The sequence below is a fragment of the Juglans regia genome, chromosome 10, assembly GCF_001411555.2.
Source record: "Juglans regia cultivar Chandler chromosome 10, Walnut 2.0, whole genome shotgun sequence".
NCBI classification, from domain to species: Eukaryota; Viridiplantae; Streptophyta; class Magnoliopsida; order Fagales; family Juglandaceae; genus Juglans; species Juglans regia.
The window spans coordinates 3,414,886-3,435,778 of record NC_049910.1 but is presented as its reverse complement, the minus strand read 5'-3'; the positions used below and the strand labels follow the sequence as shown (position 1 = coordinate 3,435,778).

At 30.5% G+C, this 20,893-nt stretch overlaps 1 protein-coding gene across 1 annotated transcript; it reads left to right on the top strand.

The window, feature by feature from the left end:
• The first annotated feature begins 3,733 nt into the window (after positions 1 to 3,733).
• Positions 3,734 to 6,005, top strand: LOC108987078. The gene is made up of 4 exons (XM_018959930.2): positions 3,734 to 3,842; positions 4,450 to 4,647; positions 4,746 to 4,809; positions 5,250 to 6,005. The coding sequence occupies exons 2-4, from the start codon at positions 4,484 to 4,486 to the stop codon at positions 5,553 to 5,555; spliced, it is 534 nt and encodes a 177-aa protein (XP_018815475.1). The 5' UTR covers positions 3,734 to 3,842; positions 4,450 to 4,483; the 3' UTR covers positions 5,556 to 6,005.
• Positions 6,006 to 20,893: the final 14,888 nt, after the last annotated feature.

Below are 20,893 nucleotides of genomic sequence, written 5' to 3'. Positions count from 1 at the left end.
TTTCTTACATGTCTAGTGAATATCTGTAAAAAAAAATGACTTGACTACAAATAAATTTTACAAAATTAAATATACAAATTGATGTGATTTGATTATTCAACTGTAATGGTCTATCTTATCTCATCTCATCTTACTCAATTTCTCATCATTTCAACAATATTCATCGAAGTGACCATGAACGGATACAAACACAGAGACATAGAGCCCGTGGAATCCACCACTTTCTCAGATTCACATAAAAAATTAAAATCACATCGTCTCACTTTTGCATCCAAGCATATTTCACAATGAGATCCACTAATTTTTACAAAATCATATCAAATATCGTAACTCAAATCATTTCGCTATTATTTATAAATTTTTCATCTCATATTAACATCTGAATGAGACTTTAATAAAAAAAGTGACCACGTCAATTTATAATGCCATGTTAATTTACACCTGCCAAATATTAAAACATACTTTCCTTTCTCCTTAACACTATTTGGCCAATGCCATATTTTCTAGTATTATGTTTAAAACCGGAATTGAAAGGTCAAATTTCGTGGACACTCAGTTTAATATATAATTCAAACCCGTTATATAAGTATTTTGCAATTTTTATTTGGTCAAACCTCTCGTGCGAGGTTGAACTGATGGATGTTGAACTGATGCATTGAGAGGTCAAATTTCCTGGATACTGGCTAGTGGAGGTGGTGAGGACTGAGGAGGACGTAGTCCACGTGATTAATGCGTGAGAATTGCATTGGATGCTTATTTGGTCGCTTTCAAGCTTCTTTTGGATGCGTGCGATCAATGTTTCGAGTATTTGTTTCATGGAAAATGGTAGGAATACTATTTATTTATTATTATTATTATATTTAATTTTTTTTAAATTTTTTTATTTAATGATTAAAAAAGTGACTCTTAATAAAATTATATATTTTTTAATTTCTTCTTAATGATTAAAAATATTAAAAAATACTTCAAATGAAATAATAAAAAATAAATAGATTATAAGTAATAAATAGATATTAAAAAGGTAATAACCATATCACTATCATTGTTTTATTGCTAATATTTTTGCATGTCTATATCTATTATACTCTATCTCGATGGATTGACACAATCTATCCTGTTGGCTCTTTTTGTGTAGAAAATCTTGCTCAGCAACTCTAAGTCTATAATGTCATAATAGAAAACTCAAATTATATGATATATATTCTAAAATAATTAGTCAATGGTATAATTAGAATCTCATTAGAATCTTATAAAGAATAAGAATTTTTCATTTTTAAATAGTGTAAAATCTCATACACCACCTACCATAATGGGGCATCACAACAACATACAACTACTGAAAAAAACAAAAATAAAAGAGTTATTCTACTTGATATAAGACTGCTGAATAAAATAATTATTTTGTTTATGTAAATTAACCATCTACATAAAATTACTCAGAGGATTAAATTGTCTAAAATCTACAGTGGTCCACGTGACTTACAAAATACGAGGAAATGTGTGCCATTTGCTTCCTACTCAAGTGTTAGCTTGTTCTCCATTGATTGGAATCCGTCAATTTTTTAATATGCGTTTCTTAAATTTAAATACGTCCATATTTTCATAAACATCGTAGCTAGGATTATCATTTATTAGAGGTTAAGGACGTAAATTTACTTGGGATGGGCTTAGACTTCTAGAGCATTCCCAATGATTTCTAAATCCATCCTTCAAAATACATATTCACTAAAATTTATTTTGTCTATTTTACATAATAATTTTATAATAAGTCATACATCAGTTTATCTATTTTTTTTCTATATCATTTAAATATTATTTTTTAATATTTTTTATTTATTTCAAATATTTATTCCAACTATCAATGAATTTAAAAATAAGAGAGAAAATAATAAAGAATGTTTTATAGTTATAAATAGTATTCTTTACATCTAAAAAATTATTGTAATAAAATATAAATCAAAATCAAAATAAAAATCTATTGAAAGGATCTTTTGATTAATTTTTTTTATATTTTATAAAAAAAATATATTTTAGATGAGTCATTGTAAATACTCTATTACATTAAGGGATGTAAAGCTATATATTGGTTAAGAAATTTAATTATTATTTAAAAATTTTATAAAGGAGTGAAAATGCCCCAAAATTGTACAAAAATAATATCTATGGACCGGCCATGAGCGTGATGCACGTGTTAACATTTATTAGAGGATAATGATAAGCATAAAACATTTTTTATAATTTTTTATATATTTATATTTTAAATGAATAATATTTTAAAAATAACGTTAGTTTATATGTAAATATCTGGTTCTTAAAACATGTTATTACTGCTTAAGTAAGGGCAGGTGTCATGATCTCACTGGAAATCAGTGTACGAAAAGATGTATGATCTCTGAAACATGGGTACGTGGTAGGGCCTGCTTTTGTTAGGTCCGTAAATGGCTCGCGTGGAAAATAAGTCCTTCAGTATAATCATATCCTAATTGATGATATCGTATCTGACAATCTGTATCCTACTTTTATTTATTTAATAATAGAATGTGTAAAAGTCAAAGTCAAAGTGACGGACAGGGAGCTCGGATCAGATATTTATGGAAACCAGCTTCATCCAGCTGACTCCTTGGGCTGGGCTTTCATTCTTCACACGGTTTTGGTCAAACTCAATTACTTTGTATCTTATTCTAACGTCATACCTTTTTTTCTTCTTTAAAAAAAATATACAATTTTCATTTATACATATTATATCTTTTTATTATGGTTAATTATCAAATAATATAATCTGTTAAAAATATTGTTTTATGATAAAAATTATGAGACACTAAAAAAAATTATATTATCTCATTTTATATAAGAGTGTCATATCGTATTAACTGATCGTGTTCATATCGTGTCAAGACATATATATTATACTATATAGGTTAACCCTAACTTGACTCGTTAAGTTTATCGTGTCAAAATCTCAAATTCTAACACGACCTATTAATATAACGAATCGTGTTGTATCAATCTATTTTGATCCGTTTATGTAAATAGATTGAATAGATCCAAAATTAACTCGTTTGAACTACTTAAATTTAGCATAATTTTATATAAATGTTAAAAACACAATATCTGTAAAAAAAAATATAAAACTAACTATAAGTCTAAAATTACAATTCAAACAATAAAAATATCAAAACTAAAATTTCAACAATTTTATTTTTACGTATAAGGGTATAATGATAACTTTAACTTTTTTAATGGGTCAAAACGAGTTAACCCGTTATCAATCTGTTATGCAATCGTGTATTAATAGGTTAACTCGTTTTGACCCGAATCTGTTAAGGCTAAACCTGAACTCGCTTTTATTATATCGTGTTCGTGTTGAATTAAAAGATCGTGTCACATATTACCACTCCTAATCTTATATAATTATTATAATTTTTTTAAACTACCGCACAAATTATAACAAATAATTTAATTTTTTTAAATTTTTAAATAAAAATTATATTTTAATAATATTTTAATTTCAAAAACGAGACTTTAATGATATATATGGTTTCTTTGCCGCATAAATCTCGTCATTTTATTTGTTCTGAGTGGTGTTTTTGTCACTTTTATGGAACTTCCCTCCGACCCATGTTTTTTTTTTTTCCCTTATTTTATAAATTATTTTTTAAAGATTTCAATTTAAAAAAATTGAAATTTTATAGTTTTTTAATTCTAATATTTAAAATTGTTTTTGGCAGCTCGTTTGGGTACCGCATTCGTCAGCCTCTATAAATAAATCCCAGCTCCGTTAGACTCTTCTCCCTCGTGGCGCCGATCTTCCCTGCCTTCATCTCTCCGAGGATTCCCCATAGGTATCTCTCCCTCCCTCTCTCTCTCTCTCTCTCGATATATGTTTATGTATGCTCCTAGAACACTAATTGATTTTCCAAATGGTACAGTTGATATTCTCCACAGATCTGGAGCTTTTCATTTCTTTACTATTGTTAGACATCTATTCTTAAGCCCTAGCCTCTGTTTTGATACCGGATCTGATGGTGTATTAGCTGTTTTTTGTTTATTTTTGAATATTTATATATTTTTTGAGCTGTTGTCAAATTTAGTTTATTCGTTTGAGCTGTTCTTCTTGGCCAAAATTTCCATTCAAAACTCTGTTTATTCTGCTCGAGCACGTGGAGAAACGCTTTTAGATTTTGGGAGTTTTTTGGTTTTTGCATGAATCAGATGAAAGCTCACTTGCTTTCAAGGTCTGAATCTTAGATCTGTTATCAGAGCATGCAAATCCTCTAGATTTGCTGAGAAAATAGAGAAAAAAACTGGAAATAGGGCTCAGATAACTCCAAAAAATGAGATTTTTATTCTTGGACTTAGATCGGAATGAACAGAAAATTTTCCTTGGACTGAAATTTACAATCTTATGCGAATAATTGGCTGATATTTTGTATTATATTTGCTACACAGGCGTTTTGCTGTGAAATTCGGATCTGCTTCAAAGATGAATCACTGTAACCTTCAGCAGAACGCCTTTGCTGTCGGCAGCGAAGAGATGTGGAGCTCCGTTTCAATCAATGATCTGAAGGGACCGATTGTTTGCCCAAAGCCTAGGCGTGTTGGGGTTTTGGCCCACAATCCTTTAAGGCCCTTGAGGTGGCACATGAGGTATTTTATATTATATTTATCATCTTGGGTTTTATTGTAGTTGATTATTATAAACGTTGGAAGATTGTAACTTTGTGGGTTTGGAATCTGGGTAACAGTCATCAAGCAGAGGTTTGTGATACAAAGGCCGGAGCGGAGCTTCTTGATATCATTCTCATGAAGGTAAAATTGTAGACTTCTTTCATTGTTTGATTTGTGTTTTTGTTGAACTTATAGCTGCATAACCGTTAGAGATATAAAAAGGGAAAGATCATTGTGCGTGGACTATGGATAACCAAATAAAGTATGCTGGGTCCTTTTTTCTTCTGGCGAATGATTAATGATCTGGATTTAAGCGGATGGATGCATGACTGATGGGTTGAAACATTTTTAATTTGTTTTCCAAGATACCTTGCAAAAATGAATTGCTTATTTTTTTAAGGGATCAGTATTCTTGATGGATCCTGTAAGTTTTATGTGTTGAATTTCCTATTCTTCTGAGAAATGTTCTAAAAAAATGATCTTATTTATTGTTTGAACTGTTTAGGTTAATTTTTTCATGCTGGGGGTTTTGCTCTTAACCTCTCTTTGGATTGTGGCTGATATCTTTTTCCCCCTTACAGGAGGCTCGTGGGGCAGAACAATCTCCAACCCAGTTCTCCTCATCACCACCATATTTTTATGGGTCTCCTCCAAGCAGATCTGACAACCCATTAGCCCAAGATGCTCGATTTGGAGATGAAAAGCTCACTCCTATTTCACCACTGTCAATACCATCTCCGTCAGGTGTATCATCTCCATCATCATCTTCACGCAAAGGAGGTTGTGTTAGAATGAAGTATGGCCTCAAACCCGCCACAGTTAGAGTAGAAGGTTTTGATTGCCTCAACAGGGATCGCCAGAATTCCAGCATCCCTGCTGTTGCGTAGAACTCCATTACACGAAGTGTACATAGAAGGAAGCCAAATGCCACCTAAAATTAAAAACACAACAGACTTAACAAGGAGGGAATTTTGCATATTTTTGGAGAGCATTAAGATCTTATGTTAGTAGTGTATATATCATCATATGTTTTGTTGGTGATTATCTCATTGATAGTTCTCTGTAAGTAACTTTGTTGGACATTGGAGACAGCAAGCCTTGTGTTGTTGAGAAAAGGATTGAATATGTGGGAGAGCATGGTTGTTTTGTAATATATAAGATGGGCTTGTCTGGGGTGTGTCGATTTTTAGGTGATCACCAAAAAAAATCTGTATAGAGGGGTATGGTGATTTATTTTTGGTCGTTTACCCTGTAAATTTATTTGATAATTGCTAATGGTCTACTAGTTCCTATTTTGTTTTTTCCTTGAATACATGTAACTATGTTTGCTCGGCGAATTATGAGTTGCGAGACTTTAGATTAGCTTTTGGGCTGCTGCTGCTGCTACCCAGTAACCTGCTCTGGATCCATCCCAGGTTTCTCTCGTATTTTATTGATTTTATTATTATCGTCGTCTCTCTCATTTGTCATAAACGTGACTGCCTGTTATCTTCATCATCTAACTCAAGGCATTAAAATGATCTCATATTTATGTGGTTATCCACTCATGTAATAGGGATTCATTTTCTGAAAAATCTTGACTTTCGTGTTTTGGTGGGTCTTTGAGATGCTTTCGATTATCTATATTCTGTTTAAAGGATATCTATAGGATCTGATAGTTGATCTGAATTGATATATGAATACTAATGAGTTAAGATGTTTAAATGGGTTTTGTGAATTTATTGAGATGTGTTTGAACAATTGAAATAGGTTGAGATATGTTTTAACTTTTTATCGAAGATGAAAAAGTAGTGAATTTTACCATTTAGTATGAGATATGCTGAAGTGCTCAAAGCACCAATTAAATAATGGGTTTCCAAATTTTCCCTAGTAAAGCTGTCATTCTCTGAAGTCTCGTTGACTCCACTCCGGTGCTCGTGGAAAATGTTCTATTTTTGCCAGGTAATTTTTCCAAGGTCATCAGTCTTTGAACCCTATGTATAGGTCAATGATCCCTAAAGATTATGGGTGGTGCCGTTCGATTCGAACAGTTCTCCTGAAAGAAAAACAGTTCTCCTGAAAGAGGAAGATATTTCCGGTGGCCAGTCCATTCTTTCAATGGGAGTGCTCCACCAACTATAAAAGAGCCATTTACACTAATAATTCGTCGACTTGGATGGTATAGGAGTTATTGTATCTAATAAGTTAATTTCAATTCATCTTATCTCATGTAATTATTACAATTTTTTCAAACTTTTAAATAAAATATAATAAACAATTCAACTTTTTCAAATATTAAAATAAAAATTATATTCTAATAATATTTTATTCAACTTTTATTTCATCTCAACTCACTTTTCAAACCTCCCTGACATCATTTTCAGTCAATTCCATGGTTGGATTGATTACAAGCAGCGGTAATTGGGATAAGAACGCTTGAATCTCCAGCAAGCTGCATATTAGATTATTGAATATTTGGGTTAAAGTTATAAGCTGAGTCACTTAGAGCATTGGCTTTGGATTGGTTATTTTACTCTTCAAATTTTGATTAATATGTAACTTTTTCACTTTTAGCTAATCATTCAAAACTTAAAATTTATATTGGATTAGTCATCACACTCTCTATAATAATAAAATATTATTATTTTTTATTTTTATATTTTTATAATTAATTTTTATTTTTTAATTAATTTTATTTTCATAACCTCCTATAATCACCTATAATTTCTAACAATCATTTTCATTTTCATTTTCACGATCTAATAAACAAAATCGATATCAATATTTATTGTTTTTATCCCACCATATAAAGAGAAAGGTAAAGCAACGAACATGAGATGATATTTGTTGCTTTTATCCCACCATATTATAATGTGAGGCAATACATCATAACTGTAGGAAAAGGGTCCCGGGAAAGAAGAAGGAAAAGAACCACTGGAGAGAGGAACCAAAATATAATAAACAATGGGTTTAGACTTGTTACAGGACTTTTCATCTTTGGAAAGAAAAATGAAATTACTGTAACTTATAGTTGAGATGAAAAGTCTTTGGCTAATTCAATGTGGGCCATTTATTGTTAAAATTAGTCAAATATAAAGATGAAAATGCATTTGACTAATCCAATGCCAATGCTCTTACAGCTCTAAATTTCCACAGCCAATATGGATTGGGTTTTAATATATATTCCTTCAACCAAACCAATCAGAAGTGATTTGTAGTTACGTAGTGAAATATTTGTTTTAGCTATAAAAAGATTTCATAAAAGTAAACTTATAAATAAATGTGGTTTTACGTGATACGTGCGTCACATTATAAAATTATTTTTATTATAAAATAGATCTAACTTATCACGAGAAGTCATTTAAGATAACATGAGTTCAAGCTCGTACTCCAAGCATGGAATCCACCCGTTGCGAAGAAGGCCGTACCCTACTTTCTTAAACAGTGATTCGTAACTTAATTAGGGGTGAAACGTGGAAAATGTTGAAAATGAATTGATATTATATTGATTATCAAATCACTTTAATTTGATATTACATTGATTTAATTTTTATAATAATTAAGATATTTACTTATCTTATTTCAATATAATTTCTTTATAAATAAATAAAGATCTATATATGTTTGTATTCAATAACAATTAAGAGCAGTAAAATGAAGCTTTCAAAGCCTCTCTTCCTTATTCTCTATTCTCTGTCTTCATTTCCTATTTTATTTAAATTTCTATTAGGAAAGAGTCGAGAATTCCAATTAGATCTAATTCCCAAGTGGAGGCCAACCAAAACTGAACATGAAAGTGATTTAAAATGACTTTGATGTTATTTGTTTTCCAACAAATTCTGGCTTCTATCACTAGCTACGTACGTACGCACCTGCATGCATTGAACCCTTCCGCCATTGCTTGCGATGGAGGTCATGATCATGATCATGATCATGTCATTATTCTTTATTGGCCACATGAAGGGCTCCATAATCTTAATCCCTGCATCCAAGGAGGAGGTCATGGATGAATATGAGTGATGGTGGTTAAAGATCATGAGTGCAGTCTTTTCCTTGCGTTTCTCTTTCAAGTTCTTCCCTAGCTAGCTCCATCTTTATAAAGACCATTCCTTCTTCCAACAAATTACTTATTCTATCATGTCTAGAATTAATGAATATCATATCTGGTCCCTTTTGGCCCAACAAGTCAACTTGATCATGGAGAATGCTGCAAGTTAAGGCAGAGGATTCAGGACAAGATATATATATATATATATATATATATATATGCATGCAATGATGAGGGAACCATTCCCGAGCAAGGCCTAGCTAGCAAAATCTGGTTTCCTTATTTCTTGGGCTATTTAATTCTCTGATTTAGCAAAAGACCCACATGCAATGACTCGGACAGTCAGTCCTGCACTACCATTCTTTCCAAAGTGAACTACGTACAGATAAGAGTTCTTGCTCATGTCTAAGCCTCTACGGTATTGTACTCTTATTCTAGTCAAGCTCTGCCCTTGCCATCCCCACTTCTATCGAACTCAATAGCATTGAAGATCATGGAGAATGGGCCTTTAAGCCCACGGCAGAAAGGACTTTGGGCCAGTTCAAACGTCATTCCACTGCACCAAGTTTGTCGTAATATTATATCATTTTAGTACGCATGAGCCACATTTTTGGAAACTGAGAATTACTTTTATTGATAATAAAATTTAGATAATAATATTTTTTTTAAAAATATATAAATCAATCATGTTCAAGTTTGTTCTTATTTCACATGGTCCTAAAGTTTTATAGTTGGTATGAAATTACAGTTCTGCCCTCACGTTAGAAAAGATTATCAATTTGATGTATGAAGAGACCCGTGATCCATTTATTTACAAGTAATATAAGGTATAAATCTCAAATAAATAAATTTTATATAAGTTATTTGTAAAAAAATATATTTTACTAATAAAAAATAGTTTATATATATATATTTTTAAAATAGAGTTTATTTTTTAATAAAGATTTAAATGAAATTTATTTATTAAAGATTTATACACTCATTTATGTTTATTTATTCTAACCCGCCGCCCGCGAGGAAGAAGAAGAGCGGTTTTGGAACATACACCAAAGCAAAAGCAAGTGGAAGTCCAAAAAACAAGGAGCTCCTCAAGGCAAGCTCAAGTGGAAAGTATAAAGAATTAAATAAATAACTGCACGAAATGTGGCGATTGGACCGCACTCTGACATCTGAGCAACATTTCCGACACGCGCTGTCCTCTCATCCTTCATGGTATCTCGGACCCATCTTACATGGCTGTCACATTTTACAGTCCCTCTTACTGGTTACTCTTCTTCAAGTACGTGTCCTCTGTTTTGTCTCAGACGAACCCATCATTCCACTGATCCTTTAAAGTTTGTGAATCGGCTAATCGGGTCAACTTTCCTCTCTTTCTTCTTTCACTCATGTTCTCACCCGAGTAAAATCATAATCATTATCGTACGAGATCCTCGGATCTTGCCTCTGTCACTGCAAATTAACTTTTTACTGACATTTATGCTCTTTATTACCCTTCTTTTTCTTTTCAAAAATTCTACATAATTTTTTACTATTCATACAACTTTCATACACCATAATTTTTTTAATTTTTTTTTATCAAATATTTAATATATAAATAATAAATAAAAAAATTAAATAATTTTAAAAAGAATAACTTCAAAAAAAAATTTTAAAAAAAATTTAAAAAGATTAAAATTAAAAAAAAAAAATAGTGTGTAGAGAATGAGAAGTTGTGTAGAATTCCTCTTTTCTTTTATCCTGCTTTCAAATTCTTAGAAGAGTAATGCTACGAACCTTCCAATCTTTATATATTATATTTTTTAAAATTTTTTAAAATTTATTCATTTTAAATTAATTCAATTTTTTTTATTAAATATTCATATATTAAATTTTTTATAAAAAAATAATAAAAATTACAAAAAAATATTGTGTGTGAAGGTTGTGTGAATAGTAAGAGATTGTGTAGATTTTTTCTTCTTAAAATTATTGTTTGACATGGATATTTAAAAGGAAAATTTTATACATTATATTATTATTTTATTTTTATCCTATTAAGTATGATGCGACATATTTATTATATAATTTGTTATCATCTAATAGTAATAAATATACTACATATTATTTAATATAATTAAAATAAAGTGAGAATGTAATGTATAATATTACTCTATTTAAAATTAATGTTATAATGTATATCTTCATTAAAGTTTACACATTCAAAAAAAATGCAAGCATTAATATCAAAAGCTTTTACTTGGAAAAAATGTAGGTAACGTAATATGCGGAGATATATTATATACATGAATTTATTATATTTCATTACTGAGTACTGATTGGTTTTTTTGTTTATTTTAATCATTGGATTGTGAATTAAGTAGTAAGATAATCTTTTTGTAATAATTAAAATTATGATTTGTTCATTTGAAATATACTACAAGAAAATACTTATATGTGACCAGATATTTAAGATGAAATTGATAATTGTTTTACAAAAATAAATTAATTCATTTTCGTTACAAATAAATCGTTATAAATAATCAATTTTCTTATAATAAGTCATTGTCAAAAATAATTTCTGTGTAAAATAGTATTAGATCTCATTCATCGAATACCTCACGTCGTCACTTTTATAAATATATTTTTGTTCGACCCCACATTATATATTACTAGCAAGGATTGGACTCTTGGAAGATTATGGGAAAATAAAAGTTACACATGCAATTATAGATATGGTGGTATATATACCATTGGCAGTTGGCTCCTTAGATTCTGAGAGTCAATAATATCCAGGGGGAATGAACCGAAGAACAAGCATGTTAAAAAAATGGATACATTTAATTAATAATTAGAAACGTACAAATAGATATTCATGTAGTATAAAGGCACTTGGAATTTAATATTTTGATTCTGCAACTTGGTCGAGTAAAGCTGGACATGTCTAAACTCTATAATAGAGCGGATTGAAATTTTTTGATACATGTCTTGGATGCTTTTGGTTTCTCCGTCCAAGTGTGTGCTTTGGTTAAAACGCGTATTTCTTCATCGTTTTTTTCCTTCATGATGAATGGCACTCATCTGGGTTTCTTTAAAGGTGAACGTGGCCTGCAACAATGTGACTTCCTCTCGCCTTATCTGTTCATTGTTATGCAAGAGATCATCTCTCGCCTGCTTAAGAAATCTTTCGAGAATAAAAAAAATTGGGTATAAAGTTCACTCAATCTAGAGGTACTCATCTTGTTTCCCATCTTATACATGCTGATGATATTGTTATTTTTGCCAATGGTGGTCAGATGTCTATGAATGCTTTGATGCAAATTTTGAATTATTACGAAGAATGGACGAGACAGGTTCTCAATAAGGATTAAAAGTGTTATTTATTTTTCTAAACATATATCTGGTTCTAGAAAATGCTATATTATTCGTTCTATTGGTTTTTCTGAATGATCTTTTCTTTTTAAATACTTGGGTGTACCTATTATGGTTAGTGGACTGAAGACGTGTGATTTTAGTGACTTAGTTGGCAATTTTAAAAAGAAAATTACAAGTTGGAAGATGAAAGTGCTTTCTATTGGTGGTAGAATAATCGTGTTGCGGCATATCTTGTCTAGTATGGCCACTCCCCTTCTAGTTGTTTTACACATTCCTAATGTCGTGATTATGTGGTTGAATAGGCTACTGAGTTATTTCTTTTGGGGGGAATTTGAAGGAAAATGTAAAAGGAAATGGGTGACTTGGACTAACATTTGTAGACCTATTGAAGAAGGCAGTTTGGGCATTCGGGATTTTAGAGATATTCAACGGGCCCTACACATGAAACTTACTTGGCGCTTGATCTCAGACAACTCTTTGTGGGCAGATTATTTTAGAAGTATGTTAGGGGTAATCATTTTATCCCTTTTGGAGCTTAATAAGTGTGCCTGATTTTGGAAGTCTATTGTCAAATGTATTCCAAAAATCTTAGACCACTCGAAGTGGCTAGTATGTGAGGGTAATTTTTTTTTTCTGGTATGATAATTGGGAAGAGGGTGGGTCCCTAAAAGATCAGTACCCGATTACAGAGTATCCATCGATTAAGATTAAAGAGTGTCGCGTTGAGAATGAGTGAGATATCTCGCAATTGGAGAGGTTAGTGGGACCTCAAAAAGCTAATGATTTGTATCAATTTTTGGCTAAGCGTAAGGATGGCCAATATGTTCTTATTTGGAATAACGAAAGTGATGGAAATTTCACTACTAAAAGTGATTGAGATTGTATTAGGGTCCATACTCTTCCTTTACTTGGGCCTATTGGATTTGACATAAAAACCTCACTAAGAAAATTTATATTATGATGTGGAAGGCTACTAATAATTGTTTGAGTGTGGATGCCAAGATTAAAAGGGTTGGTATCTCTATGGCGTCCAAATGTAATTGTTGCTCTTTGGGACAAATTGAGAACCTCAATCATGTGCTTTGCACAGGTGATATGGCTAGACATATCTAGCGCCTGGCGTTGGTTTAGTTAGGTGTGCATATGGGCCTCTTTAGTACTTGTCAGGAGCAAGTGAATTTTTGGTTTCGTCGTGCTGGAAATTCTACTCAGGTCCGGACTGTCCTTAGTCTTCTTTCTTCCATTGTCTCATAGGAACTTTGAGATTGACGCTGTAAAGCCAAGTATGAAGGAAAATGTGATACGATGAATTCGGTTTGGCATGCTATTAAACCATGGATTCGCAGTATTAGGCAGTTGACTAAGAAATCTAGGAAACCTCATACCACTGACATGGTTATTTTAAAGAGATTGGATATCCCGATGCTTTTACCTATATCCAAGAAAGTATCGGTGGTGAAATAAATCCGGCCACAGCAAAATTGGGTAAAACTTAATATAGATGGGATTTTTGGGACGAGCTTCAGACCTGCTCGGGAATAATGGTTTATATAGTGAGTCACGTGTTTCGTGAAGGAAGTGTTGTGGTTGATTTTTTAACTAATTAAGTAGAGAGCTGATGGTGTAAACATAGACTGAATTGAAGATAGGGATCTTTTGCCTAGTAAGTTGAGGGGTCTTCTTTGTATGGACAAAATTGAAATCCCTTATTTGTGAATTTCGTAGTGAGGTATGTGTTACTTTGCACATGTTTTTTTGGCTATTATTTTTATTAGTGTGAGCTGATGTTTTTCTACAGGATTTGTTAGACTTGTTTGTTTTTTAAGACTTGCTTTATTGTTGACTGATTTGTTGCTTTATATTAGGTCATTTTGATGCCTGAGTTTTAGTCCTTAATGATTATCTGTAACTCCTAGGTGTCTGCCTGTAACCACGATTTTCTTCCACCACAAATGAGAGCTATCAATAAACTTGAGGTACAATTTTTTTTTTTAAAAAAAAAAAAAAAACTTGGTTGAGGAAAGCATTAACATTAACGAATTTTATAAACAAATACATGAGCCAACCTACGTACATACTAGAACTAAATACTACTGTAACATCACGTATACATACGCTAAAAAACAATCTATCACATAAATATAAGATCGTGACTACAACAAATATGCTATTTTGTGGCGACTACTGTCTACCACGTATACATACGCCACCATTACAACAAAAGTTTACCACTTATATGCCACCATGCACTTATTTGCGTGCGTTTATGTGATGTCTATTTTTTTATAAGAGCTTATATATATAAGATTTGTCTATTTGGGATCTGTACAAATAATTTCTTTATATATAAAACAAGCTATGGAGTTGTTTGAGAAAAAATGATTAAGTTCAACAATTGTTAGGAAAATGACACTATACGTACCTATATATATACAATACTCTACCAATAATATAACATTTATATAACAATTTTAAACTAACCAAAATTTGAATTTGAAAAATAAATAAATATTTTTACCTTTATTATGTACATGACTATATATTTTGTTAAAACTTGGAGGATACAAGATCAGTAGTAAAAAAAGTTCTTTGATTTGTCCAAACGACCCAAAGACGATCGAGAAAGTAGTGACATGAAATGGTCATGTTAAAGTTTTTGCTCTATATATGTTGTGTGTAAAGTGGCATGACTTAGCTAGATTCGGTTAAGAACGTCTTTACATATTGTTGTGTTCATATGTAATTTATTTATTTGTTGTCGAAGTAGCGGTGGGATCGGATCGAGTTGAGACAAGAAATCTAGGAACAAGGGAATAAAACAAGAATTTCATGTATCACGTTATATTCTACAAAGTTGGGAGGAAAAAAGAAGACTAAATATCATTAATAATGTATAAATGGTGCGCGCAGATTGAACATATATTATAAAGTTCTATGGTAGCTCGCGAGAATCCTTGCTAGATGCCAACATAAATTGATGTGGAAAGCGATAGCCACTCTAATATATTTATAGCTACATCACAATCTCATTTAATCCAAAGTCAATGTCAATATATAATAATAATAATAATTTGTACTTGCAAAATTTAGGTGCAACATTATAGAAGCCATTTGATCAGTTTTTTTTTTTAATTTTAATTTTGAATTCCAAATTACAAAATTTTCATTAAATTAATAATTGACACATCATCATGTATTGTTATGCAATTAAAAAGTATATGTATGTTCAACAATTATAAGCTAAATAAAAAATAAAAACAGGATTTCAAAATTTTTGTTGACGAGCAATGCTAGGGAGCCCGTTTTGGCTCCCGATCATTTTGCCCGATTCATTTTTTAAATTTTTTTTACTTTGTGATTAAAAAAATATTATTTAATAATATTGTGATTTTAAAAAAAATATATATTTACAAGTACTAAAAAAATAATGTGAAAAAAAAAATCTTTAAAAGTAAATTTTCACATAATTTTTTTAACACTTTTAAATATTTTTTTTAAAAAAATCACAATATTATTAAACAATATTTTCTTAATTATTAAGTAAAAAAAAAAATTTAAAAAAATAATAAAAAAAGGATATCGGGCAAATTGCTCCCTATCAATTTTCTTTTGTTGACATTATACGACCATACATCGGAGATAGAAGTTTGGTGGCCGGTCGTGACATTGCCAAGGGCGGGGGATAGTCGTAATACGAGTTCCCACAAAACAGGAGCTTTTGCGAAGGAGAGGAGGTGGCGTTCCGATGATACGTGGCACTTCCATGCTTAAATAGTACTGATCTGCATGTGTGGACGCTACGCCACGCGCTTCCTCCTCCTAACGCATGACTTTTTGGACTCTTTTGCATTGCATGGGGCATCATTACATTTCACCGCCCCCCTATCCCTGACCTCATCCACCTGTATTTTCTCGTCGTTTCCCGGAAAATTATAAATACAAAGGCAAGTATCGAAAACAATTTTATTCAACACCTCATTATTTGTCGGTCTGAATGTTTCCATGTAATTATTTTTGCTCATTATTATAGATTGTCTTTGTTAAGAAAAACAAATAAATTCGAACAGTTTGACCTCGAATAAATAAATTATTACTATTAATCCTTAAAAAAAATATCAATAATGACTTATTCATCCCAATTAAACTTCAATCAATCACTTCCTCAACTCATATTTTATATATGAATAATTTTATGTATCAGTTATTATTTATTTTCACATCTTATACATATAAGTTTTTTTTATAAAATGTGAGGGAGTTTTTCATAATGTGTGAAGGTGTAAGGTAGTGAATAAATTTTTCTCTATATTTATCCCGGCATCAAAGTTTTGTTTAGAAAAATTAGATTTACATGTAAATTTATGAATCGAGATGATCTATATTAATATAATATATTAAATTTATTTTATAATAAATAAATTTTATAATTTAATATATCATATGTTAATAAATAATAATGAGTTTTGATTGGATGCAACCTTCACCTTTGATGGTTGATATACCTACCAATCTACTCTCTCTTTGGCATGACTTGCAATTTAAAAACCCTACGATGCTGTCTCACAATCTTCTGCATGACTATTTTCTCAAGAAGATGAAAAATTATCTACTTAATTGTATGTGTAATATGAAATACACATGACATATATACAAGTAGGGGTGTACAGGAACCTATAGAACCGGCCGGCACCGATGGGAACCAGTTGCCAGAGTCAGGAATCGGCCAGAACTGGTGGAGAACAGGTCTGCAAATGGTGGGAATTTGATGAGACTGACGTCGGTTGGTTCGGTCTAGGTTTGAACCAGGTTCAAATTGTTGAACCGGCCGATATAATATATATAATATTTTAATTATATATAATATTTTACACAATGTTTTAGAAAAAAAAAAATAAAATGAAACGATGCCGTTTGGTTTAATAAACTAAACGACGTCGTTTAGAATTGGGGCTTGAATACCCCTCCCCTCCCCCTATTCTTCCGATCTCATTTCTCTCTTCACTTTTTCACTCCTCACTTTCTCAGATTCTTATTCCTCTCTCTCTCACGCAGTAGGGCAGTGGGCCACCTCACACCTCTCATATATATATATATATATATATATATATATCTCTCTCTCATCGCACCTCTCACATCTCTCATCACGCCATCAACGAGACACCGGTGAACTGACTGAATTTACACTGAGATTGACGTTACTGGTTTTCTACCCCTTCACTGGCCGGTTTTATACATGTTTATACGTTATCGGTTTGGTTTCAGTTTTCATCCCTATATACAAGTAGAACATAATTAATAGATTAGTCTTAGCTAATTTATAGAATATTTTTATGCAATAAACGAATATAAAACTAAAATAACTCAATTTCAATTATTATTATAATATTCCTATTCGCCGTATGCCAAGAAAATAAGTGAATTTGGGATTTAATCCGACAAGGCTATAATAATAAGAAATATATAATATAGAATTAAGTTTACAATTTTTTTAAGTCAAGCCAAACAATTTTTTTTTTCATTCTCATCTTATAAAGTAGCTTAAATGAGACTAGATATCACTACTGAATCACTGATCATGGTTAATCTAATTCTAAGGGCAGGTTTGGGGCACAAGATAAAACACAAAATTCTCAACTCATCTCATCTCATCATTACACATTTTTCAAATCTCAAAACAATAATAATATTAAAACATAATATTTTAAACTTTAAAACAAAACACAAAATTCTCATCCCACCCTCCAAACCTGCCCTAAGTCCAATTTAGAATGTGATCTCTCTCTCTCTCTCTCTCATGTAAGGATAATACTAGTCTTTCCGTTGGGAGCTCCTGCTGTGATTTTTTTATTTATTTATTGATTAAAAAATGTTTTTTAATAGTGATGTGATTTTATTTTAAATATTAAAAAAATGTATGTAAAAAATGAAAAAAAAACCACATATCAAATACATTTGCAGGAGCCCTTCCGGTGACTCTAGAAGGATCCCTCATGTAAATAATTTACCCAATTAAGTACATTTTCTCATACTTTCTATTTAAGATGACTGGAATTGAAATCCTCCAAATTCTCGCCTTTGTATACATATATATATATATATATATATATATATATATATATATATATATATATGGTGCCTCTTAATTAGGTTTTGTGAATATATCACATTCTAGAGAAATCCAGTTGACCTGGTGTAGGGAAATCCAAATTTAAATAAGTAAACTCTATATAAGTAAAGTACACATCAGAGAGATCCAAGGAATTAACTGCATGCAGATAGTGCATTAATAAATACAATATGAGAAGGTTACGTAGATTCAGATTGCACACTCTAATACGGTATATATAGCATTATCCATGCATTAATGTAGTGAATTAATGAACAAAAATTAAAGATGCTACTTAATTAAATACTTCAATAAAATTGCAACCGGCCAGTTGCCATTTGTGCACACTTCTCGTAATTATTAGAGATGGGTATCCTAGAATCGAATTTTCACATCCCTCGTTCTTTTAAAATAATAAAAAGTAAAAAAATAATAATAATTACAGTCGTGAATGCGCAAGCGCCGTATAATCACTTTAAAAACATTGAATAAATAAGGGACATACATGAAAAAAAATTAATTTTTTAAAAGTAAATATCATTTTTTTAAAAGAATTGTACTGTACTTACGCATTCTATAACTGCACGTACCATTACTCTGAGTAAAGTTATTAACGTATGAAATAATTTGAATCTAAATCAATAAATGCTATATCTGATTTAAATAAAATAAAAAAGTATGTTTATCTCTTAACATATCCCAAGACTTGTACTCCGAGTATACATTAATTATAGGGTAATTACTAAACTAGGGAACAAATTAAATGACATAACAATAATGAATAGAGTAATATTAATTTTTATGAAATTTTTTTCTCATTAATCATTATTCATCATCTCATACTCCACGCTCTATAAAATAATTATAAATATTAGCTGATACTGAAAATTACTTAAATAGTAATAATAATAAAACGATTGAATTGACGGGGGACAAATTGGGAGGGTTTTCCAATGAATTCAATTTTCTTCACCAACCGGCGTTCTTGTGATCTGTCCTAACATCATGTAAAGTACACACAAATTAAATATGGTTAAAACTCAGTTCATTTCGTTTCATTTTATCTAATTATTATAATTGTTATTTTAATTTTATATAAAAGAAAATAAATATTTTAATTTTTTTAAATATCAAAATAAAAATAAGATTAAAAAATTATATTCTAACAATATTTTATTCAACTTTAAACTTTATTCTTATCTCAGTCGTAAAAACAAACGAGACCTCAGTATCATTTCATGATTCATTTTATTGATTGTAAACTAAATTGTATTTAAAACTATAATGCTTCAATTATTGGATCTATTTATCAATGAAAATAAACTCATAAAAGTATCAATGAAAATAAACTCATAAAAGTTTGATTCATCAAGATGTTATCTATAGCCAATAATCATTTAAATTTGTTATTATGAAACGAAATATCACCACCCTTGAGCTAAACAATATAACTTTTCTATATGGAATATGATTTTATTTACAGAGTTTAAAAATAATCTCAATTTTATTTGTAAGTATTTGAAAGCATACACACCTTTGGTGTTGGACGGATTACCATGGGAATAATTTGTATCATTGTAAGCAATCCGAACACTAATAGTGTAGAAAGAGTAATGCCTGTGTGTCGTCTCAATTAATATACCGCTCACTTTGTTTCATTGACGTGGCTTCACCATGTGATGCCACACAACTTATTAAAAAAATAAAAAAATATATATTCAATACAAAATGACATTCAAAAAGAGGAAAATTACAATTCTAGATTCCCACTAGTACTGTTTTTATGCTTGTGTTTTGAATTTGTAATGAACGACATTGTACCACCATGTAGTGTTATGTCAATAAGATAAAGTGAGTGGTATAAATATAATTATGACGGGTATTCTTCCAATTTGGGTAGGAGATTGCAATGGATTTAAATTTATTTGTACGGATATGATAATTAATGAGATCAAGATTTATTGTTACTATAGGAGAGAAATAGATAAATATACAATCATATATACTAATGTAGGCAATAATATAGACGATTGAAAAAAAAAAATACCATGTAGTGATAAATTCGAATGAAACCAAAGAAATTTATGTTGCGGGTCTCATAAGTCATATCTATAATGACAAGTTCCATGGTGATCGACCCAATTTCTATAAAAAATCAAAGGTGGTTGGAAACAACAAACCAGCATGCTTCGACAACAATTAAGATGTTTTATAATTTTAGGTCTAAACATTCTATATAATTCAGAGAGAAATAAACGTAATATATGGAATTTACTGTGTTTTAATATTGGCGTTACATTGCCTATAGATAATAATTAATGATAAGAGCTCACACACTAGCTATTTCTGTATTCAAATTATACCGACATACTCGAATAAAAAATAATATGGAGGAAATTCAATTACAGTAATTATAAATGAGTAATATTAGATATAATTTGAAAATAAATAAGTCACACATAGTTTATTTGAAAAAAAAATACATCTATGATTAAAAAAGAATTTTTTCATATGAATATTATATTTATCTATTTTTTAAATAAAAAGTACTCAAAATTTATGATTTTTTAAGATTATAAATGAGTAATGTTAAGTATAAATCTTAAATAGATAAGTTTCGTATAAATTATTTATAAAAAAATAGATTTTATTAATCAAAAATAATTTTTTTACACTGCAACAGTGGTATTCACTTTTTTAACAAGATTAGGACTCGTTTGGATTCGTAAGTGATCTCAGCTCAT

Excerpts from the sequence above, each read along its gene's own strand:
- LOC108987078 (XM_018959930.2), top strand. The coding sequence starts at position 4,484 with ATGAATCACTGTAACCTTCAGCAGAACGCCTTTGCTGTCGGCAGCGAA. Across the intron at positions 4,648-4,745 it reads CCCTTGAGGTGGCACATGAG|TCATCAAGCAGAGGTTTGTG; the intron begins GTATTTTATATT and ends TCTGGGTAACAG. Across the intron at positions 4,810-5,249 it reads TTGATATCATTCTCATGAAG|GAGGCTCGTGGGGCAGAACA; the intron begins GTAAAATTGTAG and ends TCCCCCTTACAG.